At 42.4% G+C, this 19,813-nt stretch overlaps 1 protein-coding gene across 7 annotated transcripts in view; it reads left to right on the top strand.

Annotated features, from left to right (window-relative positions):
• The window catches only part of FGF13 (fibroblast growth factor 13), a 235,754-nt gene extending 219,731 nt beyond the window's left edge, over positions 1-16,023 (top strand). For all 7 annotated transcript variants that reach the window (XM_083595640.1, XM_083595639.1, XM_083595638.1 and 4 more), the window contains 2 exons: positions 11,574-11,772; positions 13,225-16,023. In XM_083595640.1, coding sequence (XP_083451766.1) covers positions 11,574-11,772; positions 13,225-13,361 — 336 coding nt within the window. In that variant the 3' untranslated portion in view covers positions 13,362-16,023. The remainder of the gene's footprint in view (positions 1-11,573; positions 11,773-13,224) is intronic.
• The last annotated feature ends 3,790 nt before the right edge of the window (positions 16,024-19,813 follow it).

Below are 19,813 nucleotides of genomic sequence, written 5' to 3'. Positions count from 1 at the left end.
GTGTGCACATTCTGCTTCTCGTTTAATCTTGTTTGCCTTGAAATTAAGTTTTTCTGCGGCTTCCGATTTAAATAACAAATTCCAGCTTTCTGTTGGCTTTAATTTTTTGCTTTTGAAACCATGACATTTCTGACAATCATAGTCCTGTGAAATTATTTATTTTTATTTTTTGGGTAGAAATTAAATGTGCAAATGAGCATGATGGTGATTTAGGCAGAGGAAGACTATGGTCTGCAAACACAGCTCTTGCTGGGAAGCTGGTTAACGGATTTGCCACAAATAGATATCAGCTCTGAGCCTGCTGTCGGAGCTTCAAAACTAATATTTCTGTGCTGACTTCCCTTGGTGTGTTAAGAAGCCGGAAGAAAATGCTCTCTAAGAATGTGAGAAGAGCCCTGCTGGATCAGCCCAAAGGCCATTCTAGTCCAGCATTCTGTTATCACAGTGGCCAACCAGATGACTTATTCAGAAGCCCTCTAGCAGAATGTGAGTGCAACAGCACTCTCCCCAGTTGTACTAGTGTGCAACTGGTATTTAGAGGCTCTGAGAGTGGAGGAAGAACATTGCATTATCCTCCATGAACTTCTCTGACCCTCTCTTGCAGCCATCCAAGATGGTGGCCATCGCTGCATCTTGTTGGAGCAAATTCCAAAGGCTTAATTATCTGCTTTGTGGATACGTTCTTCCTTTGATCTGTTCTGAATCTTCTAACATTGGATTTCCCTGTGTTCTAGCACTGTGAGAGGGGGAGGAAACCACCCCCCCCCCAGTCTGCTATCTTCACACCATGCCTACTTAAATACAGTGGTACCTCGGGTTACATATGCTTCAGGTTACATAAGCATCAAGTTACAGACCCGCTAACCCAGAAATATTACCTCGGGTTAAGAACTTTGCTTCAGAATGAGAACAGAAATCGTGCTCCGGTGGCGCGGCAGCAGCAGGAGGCCCCATTAGCTAAAGTGGTGCTTCAGGTTAAGAACAGTTTCAGGTTAAGAATGGACCTCCAGAACGAATTAAGTACTTAACCCGAGGTACCACTGTACATGCCCTTCTTCTCTCTCCTCTTTTATTCTAAACTAATGTGGCCTCTAGATATTGTTAGATTACCCCATCCCTGGCCATTGGGGGCAATGAGAGTTGTTGTTGTCCAATGACCTCTGGAAGTCACCACACTGGCTACTCTATACCTTAAAAGTAGGAGTTCACTTGTTTGGAAAAATAAGCACAGTGTAGTCATCAGAGGGTGGGTGCCTCACGATATGCCCATTCTAATTATTGGTAGGGGTGGATCAGCCTATTTATATGCTCCTGACATGAATGCACTTCCATTTCTTGATGCAAAACTGGGCTCCTAGATATCTTCAACTTTTATTTGAAACTGTGGGCCTGGCACTCTTGACTGGCATTTCTTCTAAAGTTTCAGTCTACTAACTGCTTGGGGTTGTTGGCCATTTTAGATCTCCTGCTCCTCTTTGGTTGCTAATTTCATTTCTTCATTTTTGGTTAACCATTGCCTTTATTTAATCAAGACATATCTGTTTCTGTAAGATGGGACATTTTCCAATTTTGCTGGTGTAAGAGATGGTCATTCTCACCATTTACCTTGTGGTATTGATATTGGTATGTCAAAGCATTAGTAAATGTTATGACATTTTCCGTTAATCCTCTTGATCCGGTGTCTCACTAATGAGACTGAGAGATGAGGCCAGGGTGGGGAAACCTTTTTTCAGTCTGAGAGTCACATTCCCTCCTGGGAAACCTTCTGGGGGGCCACATACCAATGGTGGGCAGGGCCAGAGGTAAAAATGGGTGGAGCAATGGGTGTGGCTCTTGCTTTTTTACGGCCGGTTGCACTCCAGCCACACAAAATTTGGAGGTTTCCATGCACACCAAGACATCTCTCCATCCTTCATCCAGGCAAGCAAGAGGCATTCTCATAGCTCAACACATTCCAGCCAGGAAAAAGCACTCAAGAAGGGTGTGGAGCAAGGCTGGCAGTGGACACAGCCTGGGGAGAAGGCATTGCCTGCAAGAGTACCAAAGGCCACATAGAATCTCCAGAGGGCCACATTTGGCTCCCAGTCCTGACAATCCCCGTCCCTAGGCTAGGCAAATTGGGCTGCATTTGAATCTACAAAGTGGGAGCTTACCAGGGGCCCAAACAAGCCAGTCAACGGGCTCCCCATGTGACCACAATGTGCAAGCAGTTTTCTCCAGGAAAAAGTGGAAATGTTTTGTTTGCGAGTTTTGTTCTTCCTCTGGATTAATCTTTAAGGAGATTTGAGCAGTCCCAGAGGGAGGGTAAACAAGTCGTGCCGTTATTTAGATTGGTATCTCTTGCAAGCTTGCAAGCCACTGTTGCTTTCTCTCCTTTTGAAGGCTTAATTACCTGTTGGCCCACTTTTTAAAAGCATGCCACATCAACGCCACTATCTTTCATCTCTTTCCTCTTCTCCTCATAAATATTCTTTCTTGGGTGTCAATGGAGGCTCTTGCCATGACAAACCTTTATCTTTTCTAATATTGGACTCCGCTTGATCTTTTCTGATATTACAAGGCAGCACGTGGGGGTGGGAAATCTTCTGGCAGCTCCTACATAAATTGTTGTCATGATAGAGCCTTCTGTTTTATTTATTCATTTAAGAGAGTAAGAAGAGTTTAGCTGGATTGGGACCAAAGGCCGCCCCCTCCCCCAGTCCACTATCCTGTCTCATGGCAGCCCAACAGGATTCATCTGTGAAGCCTACAAACAGGATCCAAGTGCAACATCACTATCCACAACTGTGATGCCCAATGGAACAAAAATATAATGCAAGGCCCACTGGATCAGGCCAAAGGCCCATCCTTGTCTAGTATCCTGTACTCACAGTGGCAAGCTAGAAGCCTATCATAAGCTCACAAGCAGGACCTGAGTGCAACAGCGCTCTCCACGCTTCATATATGCAATGAGGCAGGCATCCTCTGTCACTGGAGGCAGAACATAGCCATTGTTGTTGGTTCATTTATTTGCTTACATTTATTTAGTTATTGTCAGTTTTTAACCAGCTCTTCATCAGATGATCCTGGGGCCGGTTGATATTTGAAATGATAGCAATAAGCCAGAAAAAATAAGAGCAAGCAAAATGAATGTAATAATCATTTTTTTAAAAAAAAACAACAGAGCTAATTTCAGCAACAAACTAGGATCCTAGGATCACTGGTGTTGTGTGCGCGCATATATATATATATATATATATATATATATATATATATATTTCAAACGTTCAAAAGTTATGCATTTCAGTGAGATGTCACAAACCAAGACGAGGTTTGATATTCTCCCCTTTACATGTTTCTGGGAAATGGGTGGAAACAGGTGGTGGTGAAATTGTTTCCGTGTGTGTGTGTTTGTGTGTAAGTGTAATCAGATGCCAGTGGAAAACCCAAAAGCAGGACCTGAGCACAACAGCTCTCTCCCCACTTGTGATATCCAGCCATTGGTATTCAGAGACACAGTGGATCTGATAGTGGAACATAGCCCATTGCGGCTAGTAACCATTGATAGCATTCATCCTCCCTGAATTGGTCTAACGCTCTTTTAAAAGCCATCCAGGTTGGTGGCCATCAGCGTTTTGTCAAGCATTGTGAAATGGGGAGGAAATGCATTATGAAAAGTTCCATTATGAAATGGAAAAATGGACATGGAAAAATGGACATGGACAAGCCTTTGAAAACTTTCTGGGGTTTTTTTTGGGGGGGGAATCCCCAACACTGCATGGCCCCAAGCTAATCAGGGCCTTAAAATATAATAATAAAACCTTTGCCAAGAGGCAGTTGGTGCCATCTTTTCTTTTCTTTTTTTTAAGCACAGGTGCTATATGTGTGCAGTAATATGTGTTTTAGCGATCAAATTGTCTGCCTGATGTGAAAAGGCAGCCCCCGAGTTTGAACAGTACTGGAGTTCTTTCATCATCGACCAAGGCTGTTAGATCTTTGGGGAAAGCCCTTCCATTTACTGAACAGCTTTGAGCTTTCAGAGGAGTTGGCGGTTTCAACCATTGCAAAAGAGCTGGTTAGGTCTCTCTCTTCTCTTCTCTTCTCTTCTCTTCTCTTCTCTTCTCTTCTCTTCTCTTCTCTTCTCTTCTCTCTCTTCTCTCTTCTCTTTCTCTAGTAAAAAATGCTGGAAAGGGCTCTTTCACATAGACCAGATTCCAGATCCATCTGAGGGGTTATTATTCAGAGCAGCATGGTGAAGAAGCTTAAAGTAATAAGATACTTGCTTTGTTTGAACAAAAGGTCTGGCTAATTGCCAGTTTGGAGCACCAGGCAGGGCAAAGAATTATGGGTGGCAAATGGAACTTGCTGGGCCTTTTCTCTTTAGAACAGAAATTTGGTTTCTGCTGTAGGGGTTGTGAATTATTACTTCTTCATTTTACTACTGCTGCTGCTGCTGCTGCTACTACTACTAATATTCAACTGGTTAAGTGGATGATCGGCGGTCGTATCAACTCTCAGTACCCCTAACAAACCACAGTTCCCAGGATTCTTGAGAGGAAGCCACAACTTCTAAAGTGCTATACAAGTGCTTTATATGTACTGGGTGAATGTGACCTGTTCTGATATAAGACTGACGCATATGTTCTCACAAAAACTTAAGAACAGCCTGCAGAATCAGGCCAATGGCCCATCGAGTCCAGCATTCTGTTCTCACAGTGGCCAAACAGATGCCCGTGGGAAACTTTCAAGCAGAACCCCATCAGAAGGGCAGTCTCCCCTCCTATAGCCTCCGACTGTGGAAGCAGAGCATAGCTATCTTACTTAATGGTCATTTATTGCCTTGTCCTCCATGAATCCATCCAATCCTCTTTTAAAACCATCCAACTGGGTGGCCATTTCTTCCAGTGCTGGTTGGCCTGCCCTAACAGTCAGGCTGTGGAGTTTGGCTGCAATGTGTGTGTCTCTCTGCAGACCTCAAATAGACAATATTGGACTCCTGACAAAAACAGCCTCTTAACTTCTTGGAATATATGAACCTGCTCTCCAAACATGGCTCACCCATTCTAATGGTGGGTTTTCAGTGTATTGTTGTGGTTTGCATCTATCTGTCTCAAGAGACAATAGAGTGTGCCTTCAGGGGTAAAGTCAAATCACTGGAGAACCACAGTGCCTTCCAGGGCTGCAGAGGCTGGTAACTCATAACTGCTGCCTCCCATGTTGTTTTTGCTGCGTTAGTAGCACCGAAGTGATCTCTCTGGGATGCAAGCCGAGGCAGGGTGCATGGAGGTCCTGGGCTGCCCAGACAATGACCTCGCTCTCAGCCTCGTTGATGTGGTACAAGAGAAAGCAGAGCAATACATTTGGCACTAGCCTGGCTGCATGAGTTGCTGGAAGGAGGAATGCAGGATGCCACTCAAACGCCTTAGGAATTCTGCTCTGGATTTGTGAGGGGTTTACTCCATAGTCTTTTCTTCTCCCAAATATATTCCACAAGGCAGTGAAGGATTAGGATCAGAGTTCTCCTAGATGGGCTACTTTCCCAGGTGGACAAGCCCCATATGCCCTTCACTTCTCTCTACAGCATGTTCAATAACTGCCTTCTTGATCGTTGGACCCACTATTGGTCTTGTCTATTCAATCTGCTGCAGCCTGCTTTCTCATGCAGGGCAAGTCCCTAACTCAACAAAGGTTTGAGACAATTTTCAGTACATTGCTTATTTCAGGGATAGCTAAAGTGAAGGCCCCCACCCAAAGGTTGTTTCATGCACCATCCCTGACCATAGGCCTTATTGCATTGGACTGGAGGGCACTGTGTTAGCTACCCCTTGTCTATACACCCCTTATCTGTTAGTTTGTCAACTAGTCATCAATCCTCCTTCCCAGAGAACTCTGGAAACTGTAGCTCTGAGAGGGGAATAGGAAGCCTCCTGACAACTCACAGAACACTTAACTAATTTCTTTAGGGGATACCTTGACTCTTTGAATTGCAATTTGCTTTTATTTGTTTGTTTGTTTGTTTGTTTAAAAAAAATATTTGGTTTTTTATAATACACAAAGAAAAAGGAAAAACACCCATTACACCTACACCATACAAAAACAAATATATAAGAATATCATTCATTATATCTTTCATGGGTAGAAATAATGATTCTTCTAATTTTTTGCAATAGATATCCAGGAGGCCATCCGGGCCCGGTGTCTTCCCTATCTTAGATCTTTGAATAGTTTGTTGCACCTCCACAGTGGTTATTGGCGAGTTCAATGTTGTTATTTTCTCCTTGGGGAGTATGGGTAATCTGTTACGGTGCTTTAAATGTATGGTGTGAATGTGGCCTTACACGGGATCAGAACTTTGGTCCATCTTGCTCAGGATTGTCTGAAGTGACTTGCAGCAGCTCCTCCAGGCAGGTTTTCTTCCTAGCCCTACCTGGAAATGCTGGTGGTTGGACCAGGGATCTTCTGCATGCAAAGCAGGTGCTCTACCACTTAACCACCACCCTGATCCCATTGTTGTTGACTGATCGTTAACTGACTGATGGTGGAGGCTGTCGAGGTTAACTTTTAAAGCAAAACCAAAAACCCTGCAAATTGCATCTCTATCAGTCTGCCACGGAGGCGGCTGTATCTTATAATTTAATCCTGATGTATCAAGAGCTGGATGGAAATGCCAACTTCATGTTGTTCTTTTTATAAAGACACTTTTAGCTCAGTGGTCATGCTGTGGTAATGGGATCCTGCTTCTTGATAATGTGCAAGTAGCAAAGGAGTGGGTTGCTGAGTGACTGAGAGTAGTCACTCGATGGAGATAATTTTCATGAAGAAAACCCCTGAGGGTTCAACAGGACATTTGGCTGCCTTCAGATTCTGCACTATATGGGCATTTCCAAAAATAAGCTTGCAGGGCAGGGGAGAATACTTTGCTCACGAAAGGTCCCCAGTTGAATCCCTGGCACTTCTTCATAGAATTATCAGGAATTGCACTTCTCTGCTTAAGATATTGGGGAGCTGCTGCCGGTCAGAATAGACTATACTGGGCTAGAATGGCACATTGCCTGACCCAATATGAGGCAGACTCCTGGATGCAAAGAGTAGATAAGTGTTCCTAGAAATACCTTGGATGGATGAGTCAATGGGGGTCATCAGCTGAGGTTCCTAGAAGACTGGCTTGTCTTGACATTTGGTTTCCTGCACCACAAACATCTGATGTTGCCTGAGTTCTGTGCAGCCCTGATGACCAGTAGCCAAGGATAAAGCACGTAGCTATTAGTGTGTCCCAAAACACATAGTTAGCAGCTTATGTAAGCCAGTGTGGTTAGAAAGCATTGGGCTAGAAGCTGGGAGACTAGCGTTCAAATGCGCCAATCAGTCAACAGCTAGCCATGTGTCCTAAACTTATGCAAGCCCACAAAAGCATCCCACCGGGTGAAAGTTGCAGCTGCATTTCCAGCACGACCGAGCAAGGGGGCCATAAGAAGAAATTGCAAGATGAAGATGGTGTGGCTTGGCTCCTAATTTGATCATTCATCTCTGAATGGAGCAAGTGTTGCACTCTCTGCACAGCAGCAAATTACTGTACACAAGCTATAATCACCCGTGGCACGCTCTTGGCTCTGCTTCTACTGCTCTTAATTGGATGACGTACTCCACGGTGTTACTCTTCGTTCCCGCCAGCTTGCTTTAGCAAGCGTCAAGCAAAAGAAGTGCTTTACTCTGAACCGTCTGGAATGCTGTGAGCACTTTATCCTTTTTACTGAACTGAATGTACACGACAAATACATGTGTCTGAGGAGAGGAACAAGTATATTTATATGCTTTATTACATATATATGCGTGTGTGACACACTCAAGCATCCTGTGGCGTGATGGGTCAGTGGGTCTGGCTGTTAACCAGAAAATTGTTGGTTCGAGCCCACCCAGGGATGGCTGTGGGCAGGATTTGTGCATTGCAGAGGGTTGAGCATTGCAGAGGGTTGATCCTTGAGGTCTACAATTTTATGGTTCTATCCATATAAGTCTCACAGAAATATTCACTTGCAATATATCCCTCAAACGCAAAGATCTACGGTATTTATCAAATTTTACAAAATGTCATGTTATTTCTTTTTTGCCATAGTCTGTGCCTCCAATGTATGCATTTATTTATTTCCATTAATGGTTAGCATACATTTCTAAGCAAAATACTCAAAGTGGTTTATAAATAATGATAATAGTTATAATAGTTAATAATGGTTTGATTTATTTAATAATTTTACTTGCTACATCAGGAGTCTCTAAGCAATTTACAACACAGGCATAACAGAAAAAAGCTAATATTGCTTTGTTAGCATGTTATGCAGAGGATACCCAAGATTTTCCCCATAAAGACCAAGCCCACCCTCATGACAGCAGCAAAGCTTAGCATCTCCAAGTTTGAGAGGACATTAAATACAGACTAATTTGAGGCTTGGCATTCAGAGCTTTGGGGCTTGATATCGATGGACAAATTAACTACTCCAACTTGACTAAATCCAACACTTTTTACTCAACTTGCTATAACTGTTACTTATGCAATGTCAAAAAAGCATGATTACAGACTGCCAGCAACACATTGGGACTTTTAGAATGGCACTTTTGTTCAATGAGGGAAATGATTCTTCTCTTTGATTTTTTTTCTAGTTCGTGTACGTCTGTGGGGGAGGGGAGGGGGCTATTTGTTTTTATGTTACGTATTTTTATCTGAAAATAGAAATAAATGGTTTTAAAAATTAGAACAAGAAGAAGAGCAGGATAGAAATTTAATAAATAAGATGTAATGGAATAGAAGTCATACAGCAACCCATAGCACAGACCCATAACTGTTCATAAACAGCAAACACAGAACAGTAGAAACCATAGGTTATAAAATAATCACATTTATAAAATATAAGCAGGATAGTGTGATCCAATGCATGCTGACTACGAAGTAAGCCCCACTGAACACAACAGGTCTAACTTCTGAGAAAACATGCATAGGATTGCATTGTTGTATAAAAGTAGTAATATGAGACAAGGAACAGGAGACTAAAATATGTTTAAATCAGTCAGTTGAAAGCAAATGCCTGTTTGAGACAGTTACTTGGGGAAAGTACTGTTGTTGCTGTTACAATTTATAAACTGTCTTTCATTTCAAGACAAAATGCCAAGCAAATCAAAGCGAACAGCAAAGAAACAAGAATAAAAACAATTATTTAAAAATTACAGCTCCCCATAATTAAAATACACACTAAAGCAACTGCATTAAAGCACCCATAGCTAAAATATGTAAGAAATAAGCCCACTAAAACACATTATCAGTTAGAAAAGAAGATCAAGGGAATGTTGTTCTAAACAACTGTATTGCCAAAGCTGGCGGAAAACCAATACTGATGGCATATTTAAGCAAAGGGAGGATTCCACTGCACTGGTGTCACCTGTAAAAAAGCTGCCTACATGTTAGTTCAAACTGGTAATCATCAGCTCTGCAAAATATAAACTATGGTGGAACCAGGCTGATTATGGTTGGGTTCTAAGAATACAGAATTCAGATGCCACTATAGACCACCTCTCTCATACCTGCCTGCCCCATACGTAACCTGACTGTGGCAAGCTGTGGATTACAGAATAATTAGAAGGGTCCCTGAAAGTAATCTAGCCTAACTACTTGCTTAATGAATAAAATCTAAAACTGGATCATCCCCAGCAGATAGCTGTCATAGCCTCTTGAAGACTTTCAGTGAAGGAGAGCCTGCCCACCCCCTCAATGGTAATTGGTTCCACTGATGAACTGCTCTTACTGTTTATAAGTGTCTCCTAATGTTCCATCAAAATCTACCATCCTGTCACTTAAGCTCATTAAATCTATTTCTAACCTGTGGGGCAGCAGATGAGGCTGATGGCGTGGATCATAAGGCTCAAGAAAGCTAATATGGGAAATGTGAAAACAAACGCTTACTGATTGCAGTAAGTATGTCCCCATTTTGCATTTAGTATTTTAATCTTAGAAGACTCGAGATTACCAAGCACTGTCACTCCAGTGCTGGACTGAAGGTAAATCGTTTCATTCCCGATTTTTGCTGCAAATATTCTCATTGCAGTTAGCAAATTGAAAATCAATTCAAACTCGTATTTTGTTCTTGAGTCCTTCACAGTATGCTCAATTTCAGAGACTCTGGCAAACTATGGTTTGTGCAAAACACATAACATACAAACCATGGCTAAATACTAAAAAGGCAAATGGTGGCTAAGAGCTGCCTGAATTGCTTTCAGTTTTTACCTCCTCAGCTTCATAAGTATACTATCTCTAGCAGCATCTGACGGTGGAGCAATAAGCATAATTGGATTTTGTTGATTCAGAAAGTTTCCTGATTCTGTGGTCTTCATTGCAAACCATAGTTCATCAGTCCAGGCATCAAGCTAAGTTTCCCTAACTGTGGTTTCACATGATGTCTGAATGGATTCCAAATATCATTGTATTTATTCATACACAATCTATGTCTAAAAGCTATCCATTCGTTTATTGCAGGAGTTGTCATGTCTTCTATCCATTGCTCAAGGGGGGGGGCATGGTACTATCTTTCCGATGAATCACTTGGTCTTTTGGAAGAAGTTACGGTGCAGAGAGTCCATTTATGCTGACCCTCTGTCAAACCCCATATAGTTGGCATATGGTTTCAAATAATATTATCATCTGAGAATTGTAACTTTTAAAATTTAACATTCTCCTGCTCTGCATCTTAATGCAGAGGCTAAGCAGGCCTCTCTTGGAGATGCTTCAGATTTCCTGCAGCAGACTAGATTGCTTACAAAGCCCCCTATATGCTTCCATTGCAAATGAAAGCAAAGCTTGAAGCCCATTTCTCAAAGAAGTAAGAGCAGCACCTTGCCTTTGCTAATCACTTTGACAACTGTCCATCATTCTTTACCATTAAGCCTCATTCCCTTCCTCTCTCAACTTTTCTCCAAAACTCCTGTCAGCTCACAGAGGCCTCACACAAGGAATCCTTGAGAGACAGTCATGTAAATTTAAGACCACCATTTTGTCTGTCGCTCTCTCTGTTTTGTTTTGGTTTTACATCGTGGGTCTTGCAGTAGCTATTGAAGGCTTCCAAGGGCATCCAGCCTGCAGCATGCTGATAAAAGGGTATGAATAAATAATTGCAATGTAATGAGGTAGCCGGTAGATGTTGTTTTAACATCATTCAGTTGGTAAAAGACCATTTGCTCCCTTCATTCTCCCTCTAAATCTTTTTTTCAGTCTAGGCATTTCCCATCCTTGACGCAGGTCTGTTCACCCCTGTCTTCTTGCTGGTGCTCGTGATCTGATAACAAGATTCTCTTTCTGATCAATACTTCTTCACTTGAGATTTTATTATCACGCTACCTTCAGGCTGCTCCTAGAATTGGTCCGTGTGCTCCAAATTGTGTTATTTCTTGCACTAATTCTTTTGAAGGCCACTGATCTCTAAATGGGCAGGAGGAGGAGAAACCCTTTTGGCCTGTGGAAGCCTGCAAATTATCAAATGTTTCCACTCTCCCCTTTGCATTAGCAGATGTTATGTTTGGCACATATTGATCCTTTCCCTTCCCTTCCTTTGCAGGAACATTTCACACCAGAATGCAAGTTCAAAGAGTCGGTTTTTGAAAACTACTATGTGACATACTCGTCTATGATCTACAGACAGCAGCAGTCAGGGAGAGGCTGGTACTTGGGTCTTAACAAAGAAGGGGAGATCATGAAAGGAAACCACGTCAAGAAAAACAAAGCGGCGGCACATTTCCTTCCCAAACCATTAAAAGGTAAAAAAATATCCAGGCATGCACAGAGGTCTGCAGGTGCACTGGAATGCTTGACCAAAGTGCAGGCTTTTCTGACATTAGTTGAAAATGTGCAGGGAGGAAGTGTAGTTCAGTGGCAAGGCCCCCTCTTTGCATTTGGAAGATCCCAGGTTCAATTCCTGGCACCTCCAAGTACGGCTGGGAAAGATTCTCTGTCTGAAACCCTGGATAGCAGCTGTCAGACAGTGTAAAGCATCGATGAACCAATAGTCTGATTCATTACAAGCAGCTTCTTGTGTTCATATGGATAAGAGTTTCTACAGGGCTGAGATGAAGCTATTCTAAGTATAGAGAAGGGGGGAGGAATTCAAGTCAGTTAGCATTTATAGGCAAATCTTCCTAATCTGCGGCTTCCGAAACAATACATGAGCTGAAACTCAGCCATCCTTCAAAATTTTCAGTTCTCCAAATTTTGCAGTACAGTGGTACCTCTAGTTATGAACTTAATTCATTCCAGAGGTCCGTTCTTCACCTGAAACTGTTCTTAACTAGAGACGTGCTTTCGCTAATGGGGCCTCTTGCTGCCACTGCGCCGCCAGCACACGATTTTTGTTCTCATCCTGGGGCAAAGTTCTCAACTTAAGGTAACTCTTCCAGGTTAGCAGAGTTTGTAACCTGAAGCGTTTGTAACCAGAGGCATTTGTAACTCGAGGTACCACTGTACAGTTCTCCAGGTAATTAACATGTACAAAAAAATACATACACCGGGGTAAAGTTTGCACATAAATGCAAATGCATTAAATTGGGGGGGGGGGATGCATTTTTAAAATCTGTATGTTCAGAGAAATTTGCAATGAAATGCTGGTAAATTTCCATAGAGGCTTTAAAAATAATAATAATCTGAAACTGATCCGGAAATGTGGAGAACTGAACTTAAAATGCAGAGAGAGAGAGAGAGAGAGAGAGAGAGAGAGAGAGAGAAAGAGAGAGAGAGAGAGAGATGGAAACAAACCACAACTGACAGATTTACCCATGCCTACATGGGTAGAGTTCCCTGGGGATAGGAGCTGGTTGTTAAACCACTCTGGAAGTTGTAGCTCTTGGTGGGGGGTGTGGAGTATGAGTCTCTTACCAACTCTCAGCACTCTTAACAGACTATAGTGCCCATGACTGTTTAAAATGCTAAGATGCAGCTTTAAATGCATAGTGCAGGTGTGACCTAAGTGAAGCACTTTTACTTGTGCATGGGAAGTTCCCTTCCCTCTCTTCCCTCCATGGGCTTCCACAACATAGCCCCGCACCCCCAATATGCTCTGAGGTCTCTCCAATCCTCTGGAGCAGATCCCAGAGCAGAGAAATGCATGGGAAGAGAGGAGGGGAAAGTGGAATAAAAGAAGAAGACAGGAATAATGTGACATCGGCCCTTACATATATGAACTCTCTTACACTTTTCTTGTTTTTCTTCTCCTTCAGTGGCCATGTACAAAGAACCTTCCCTCCATGATCTTACAGAATTTTCACGGTCTGGCAGCGGGACCCCCACGAAAAGCAGAAGCGTCTCAGGAGTGCTAAACGGAGGGAAATCCATGAGCCAAAACGAATCGACGTAGCCAGGTTTAGGGAGCAACTGGAGAGACGCGTAAATGGAATCTTACCTCTGGAATCATAGATATAAGCACTTTCTTAGCTGCCTATCATCCAGCGAGGCAAGCCAACAAACTGGCATAGGTCACATTGTCTTATCAGCCATTTAGACCTTCTGGTTGTTCTAAAATAATTCTAAACAAATGATAACAGTAAAAAAGAGAGAGCCCAATAACATAGAATGTGCTTGTGCAATCACACAAGGATAGCCAGACAAAACATAACTTGCGGCATAAAACCACAGAGAGGAAATGTCCCTCTTGCTCACTCTCTCTTTAATCTCACCTGTGCTTTTGGGGGGGGGGCAGAATTAAGTAGCAGGAAAACATTTTTTTTTGCAGCACTTAACTGCTGAGTTGAATTTGCTGTCCAGCCAAGAGAGAAGTCCAATCAAAGACCACTTTTTTGCTCTTCGAGGGAAATTCTAATGCTTAATGTTTTATACATATATATATCTATAGCATTAGAGGGTAAACAAACAGGATATGTGAAATCTGTGGTTTTTTTTCTCAGCTTACCATTTTATATCTCTTAAGGCTTGATATTGATAACAAACCCAATGTATTCTTTTAATTTGGGATAGTGCAACTTTCTGATTCCTTAACTCCAATGGGTCTTCTTCAGCGCTGTGTCTTTTCAAGCAAAATAATGCTAATAGTAGTATAATATAAAAATTAAAAAAAATCAGGTTTGGAGCTGAGTGTCAGTGTCTCAGTCTCCAGAGAAGTGTTCTTGCGATTAAAAAAAAAAAAACTACACTGAGAGATATACATTTTTTAATAGATTTGTAGTATTCTGTTTAAAGTCCTTGTGCTGACCCTAGTCTGTAGGAACCAAAGTGTTAACGTTAACCCCCAGTCAGTGGAAGATAATGTTTTTGGGTTGTTGTTTTTCTAAAAAATAAAAAATAAAAATAGAGGGGATGAAAATATCCCCAATATGTAGAGTTTCTTTTTCTCCCCCTCCTTTCCCTCTGCTTTCTCTTAATTACATTTTATGTAACATATTTAAAAAAAAAACAAACTGTTGTCGTGGCTTCTTTTTTCTAAAGACAGAAACTGTGGAATTGAGGTGACTTAATTTTTATAAGGAAAATCAATATTGTTTGTAAAAAAAATAAAAATTCTTTCTTTCACTTACATGAAATTAGGGTAGAAGAGAAGCATCACGACAAACAACCCCTAAAGCATATCTGCATGCTGTTGGGAAGGAGAACACTGCCCAGTGTCTTCTGCCCACAAAGAATGAAGCCAGCTTCAGGTGCTACCTTTAGGCTGATATAATCATGTGTGGGGTGGCAGGGACAAGCACACTGTCCTATGCTATCATTCTTAACTCCTCCCAACTCATGGAACACAAACTTCTGCAACGAGGACCCTATTGTATCTTTGGAGGCTCCCCATGCATTTTTGGAAGCCTGCAAAGCCATGGTTCTGAAATGCATCTGGAGCATCCATGACTCCAAACAGGGCTGGATTAACCATTAAGGAAATTAAGCACGTGCTTCGGGCATCAAGGGAAGAGGGGGGCACCACAAAAGTTTTCCATTGACTGATTTTTAACATTCGTGGTCACAAATTACTCAGCTGAGCATTCATTTTCTCAGATGAAGTATATTAAAAAATCCCAACAGTTCGAACTGCTTTCAAATTGCTAGTTTGGCAGGAGTTGGGACAGAGCAATGGGCGCTCACCCCGTCGCGGGGATTCGAACCGCCGACCTTCCGATCGGCAAGCCCAAGAGGCTCAGTGGTTTAAAGCACAGCACCACCCATGTCCCAGAACAACTATACAACAAGGCAGGCTGGATGCCTTATCTCTACTAAGTGTAGAAGCAAACGCATTGTGTAAGATTAGTTCTAAGGGTCTGATCAAAGACGTTGCAACTAGAAAGAGTAGATCCCCCCCTCCCTCAAAAAATATATAAATAAAATAAAAAAATGAAGCATGTAGGTTTTGGTTTCATTTCGTAACATACAATTTTATTTTAGGGTTTATAGTTGTTTATATTTTGAATTACGAATATATAGGGGCACCAAAATCTTTTAAGTGCTTAGGGCCTCTAAAGGTCTGCATTTTAAATTGCATTTTAACCTGTATTTTAAATTGGTTTTTTTTCCCTATTATGTTTTTACTGTAATTTTACTGGTGTTAGCCGCCCTGAGCTCTGGCCAGGGAGGGCAGGGTATAAATAAAAAAAATTATTATTATTATTATTATTATTATTATTAATCAGGCCCTGAATTCAAATGGCACCCTGTTGCAGAAGTTTACCTTCTTTGAGTTGGAGTGTGATAATATAAATAATGGGGTCGTGGGGTAGGGCTGACACACCTGTTTCCGCTGCTCCTACCATATGCTCACATTAACCTGATTGTAACACCTGAAGGGGCTTAAAGTGCAAGGGGCTATCAGATAGATGTATTGTGGTCCTGCCATGGAAAGGAGCAAGCTCCTGGATAATATTTAAGGGGTTTTGCCTTGCATGAACTGCAGTCATAGTGGTGTGACAATGGCCTGGTGGGAGAAGGGAGGGATATGATGCATTCCTACAAGGAGCCCATCTGCCCCCTGATCTCTGCCCGCAGCAGAGTTTTGATTGTGCCCTCCTTTCCCCTTTTTTTAAAAAGCAAAAACCTATATATATTAAAAAAAAATTCATTAGGTTTCCATTTAGTTCTTCATATCCGTTGCATGGGAGGAAGTTGGAATATTGGCTTAAGAGTTGCATGACATGTTACGATTTCGTGCATTGCTCAACGTCAGCATCTGTTGCAGATTTGTACAAAGCTGACATGGATCGGTTCGAGCTGTTTCAGACTGCTTTGTACAAGGAGATGTTTATTATTTGTTGTATACAACCATGCACTGAATAAACTTATTTATATTAAGATGTACTTTCTAAAAAAAAAACAGCTTGTGGATTTGTTCAGAAAACTGGATCGTTTTGACTGGCTCGTCTGGAGGAATGGGAGGCGTGCAAGACACCTCCTCAGAGGTTGTTCAGATTGGGAGTGAGTGAAATGAGAAAACCCAGAGAGTTAAAACTCAGGTCCCAATTCCCACTCACGTGTGACCAGCACTCTTTACTAGGACTTTGAACTGCATAGCACTCTTCCCTGACCTGGTGCCCTCCAGGCATTTTGGATTTCATCTTCCATCACCTCTGACCATTGTCCCTGCTGTTTTGGGTGCTTAGGTCTGGACTGCTATAAGCTCAAACTGCGTGGGAGCCTTGTGACCTATTTTAATGATTAAAAAAAACCACTACAGGTGGGAATGATCAGTTGAAACTGCAAGAGGAAGGGGTGCTTAGCCCTTTCCCCACTCCAAATTGTCCCTCAATCTGTGTCCCCACCACCATGACCACCACAAGATTTTCACTGAGCATTTTCCTACATTTAAAGCCCCACGGAGGGTAGGGAACTGCTGAGACAAGGAGATTTGGAGTACGGAAATCATTCAGCACTTTCCCAAGCACCCCTCTCTGATGGGATCCCTGCTCCCATTCCACAAAAGCAGCTTAGCTTCCAAATGAGATGCAGCCTTTGATTAAGTGAGTCAAAGAGTCCCTCGTAGGAAAGAGAAGTCGTGCGTCACATTTTTGGGGGCTGACAAAGATTAATCACCCCTCCTTTTTCTTTCTTTTTTAATTTCCTGCACTGCTCAAGACCAATCAATATCTCATTGTCAGCACAACCCAGAAAACCATTACAGACCATCTCCAAGCCTCTATATTTCTTTCATCAAAGTGAGGCCATCCATGTATATCTTTGCAGATGGGATTCCACCACATTAGGAAAAAATCAGGACCAGTTTTCTAGGTGGTTTCTGAATATTAGGATATTCAGTGGCTGGAGATTTCTCCAGAATAGGACTCTAAAAAATATAGATATATGCTTGGAAAGTAGAAGACGTGGCTGTAAGCTGGTTGAATGTTGGAGTGAACTAAATCTCTCTCTCCCTCCCTCCCTCTCTCTCTTTCTCTGATGTTTGCTGTCTGCCAGAAATACCTCCTTGTCTTAATTCATGTTATGTGATCATGATTTTAAATGATGTGGGAATGACCATAATTCAGTGGTAAAGCACCTGCTTTGCTTACACAAGGTCCCAGGTTCAATCCCTGGTGGGGCTGGGAGAGACAACTGGAGATGGACCGATGGTTTTACATGGTTTAAAAAGGGGGCAGCTTCCTTCCTTTGTTTCTAATAAAGCATCCATGTAGCAGCAGTGCTGACAATGTTTGCACAGAACAGGCTTATATCACTCCCCGCCCCCGCTGCTTATTTGTATGCAGTTTTTGTTTGATGGGAACACACGGCTTAAGGATAGAGCACATCTGGAGAAAGACCCTGGCTCTCTCCCTGCTAGAAGGACCAGATCAGAATGTTTTGTCCTGACAAAGGACGCAATGTCACTCCACCATCCCATGTTCAGAAGCTGAATGGAATGGCAGCTGAGTCTTGCTTCAATGCTGGCAACAGGGTCACATCCACCTCTGCACCTGAAGGAACATAGGAAGCTGCCTTATACTGAGTCACACTGATAATCCATTTAGTTCAGTATGGTCTACTCACTGAATGGCAGCAGCCCTCTAGCCCTGTCTGGAGCTACTGTTAGGCATTGAACCCTGGACCCTCTGCATGCAAAACAGATTGCACTTGCAGCGGGGCCTCTGGCCCATTTTAAATTGACTTTCCGGAGGGAAATCCTGCTGGCTGGGGAATTCCCTTAACTATTGGGCAGCACTTGGGCTGCTGCTGCTGGGGTGGCTGATGGGGTGAAGGTCCGCAGCTGTTGCCTCCCTGAGAAGGGTGAGCAACCACTCTCTACCACTGAGTTACAGTCCTTCAAAACAGGCCTGCTCAAGACAGCAGAGAATGTAGGAGATGCAGTCTGTTTTCTTTGCATTCTAATGAGAAACTACCTGATTCACGCTTCTCAATGCAAGGTGCAAACCAAAACACAGCTCTCCTTCAAAACCCACAGTTCTCTGAACTTTGTATTGTGGTTCTTCAACCAAACAATGTGTGCAAGAAAAATGCATATATTATGGTGAAAGTTGACATACAAAAATACTGCCTATTGGGGGAAATGCTCGCGAAAGAAAAAGTGCATTTTAGTTTCGAAACTGCATACAAAAATGTGTTTATAAGGGGTAATGGTTTTCATGGGGATTTTAAAAACAGACCAACACATAGTGTTATGGAAATGTGAAGAACCGAAAAGGGGGAAATAAGAGACCAAGAGAAAGTGAAAGCGGCAGATTTGCCCATCCCTATGTGGCAGGCACAGCCCTGTGGTCCAACATTTTGATGCCAATTTTCAGCATCTGCTCCATCTTTCTGCCTCATGGTAGGAATGGCTCAGCTCTCGTTGACAGTGATGGGAAAGACATTTCTCTGGTGCTCTGGGCAGCTGCTGCTAGATTGGAGCTAAATAGGTAGTCACACCTGGTGTAAAGCTGGTGCCTATGTTCCTAAGGGGTAGTTCACATTAATGGCATCTAGGCATGAAGGACATACAAGCCAATGAGAAGCCTGCTGGATCAGGCCAATGGCTCATCTAAACCACCATCCTGTTCCCACAGTGGCCAATATCAGTCCATAAGCAGGTCTTGAGTGCAACAGCGTTATCCACACCTGGCATTCAGTCATACTGCCTCCAACAGTAGAGGGAGAACATGGCTTTCCATGGCCTGAATCTGACCTGAAGCTTCCAGTCAGGACACAAACAAGCTAAAGGGCTCATCTCCAAAGATGGTGCTAAACAGTGCACATCTTACAGGGTTTGGCCGCACTGCGTCGATGCAGCAATTCAATACGGTTTAAGACTAATAGCTTCCTCCATTTCTGTACCACATATGCCCTCGGAACTCTCTTCCAGTTGCCTCTGAGCATATTCAGAGTGCTTGGAGGTCACCACCATCCATGTCACTACATGGAAGAACACACAGGTTGAATATAGTGACATCCTTGGAAGGTAGACACACTGCTTGCCTGCTTACTTTAGGCTATTTTGTTTTGCTTTTTTTATTGAACAACATTTGCATACTGCTTACTTGATCACCAAAACCTCTAAGTAGTTTACAAAGGACCACTCAAGATACTCATTTTAAAATACCAATTAGCACAACTGTGAAAAACAAGGTATAAATATAAATTAAATAGGCAATCTTAAAACCACTGGGTAATATCTATGGTTAGTCCTACTCGGAGCAGACTCATTGAGATTATTAGTAGTAGCAGGAGTAACTATTACATTTGTATACTGCACTTGTATACTGTAATCCGAAGATTACAGGGCAGTTCACAACATAAAAATGAGAACACAAAACTCATAAAACAAGAAAAACAAGAAAAGCAAACTGATAACACACACCCCTCTCACCCTTCCATGATGGGCATGATTAACTTTCA

The sequence above is a fragment of the Podarcis filfolensis genome (assembly GCF_964270895.1).
Source record: "Podarcis filfolensis genome assembly, chromosome: Z".
Taxonomy (NCBI): Eukaryota; Metazoa; Chordata; class Lepidosauria; order Squamata; family Lacertidae; genus Podarcis; species Podarcis filfolensis.
Note: the sequence above shows the minus strand (reverse complement) of the source record. Positions and strands in the feature narration are given on the sequence as shown.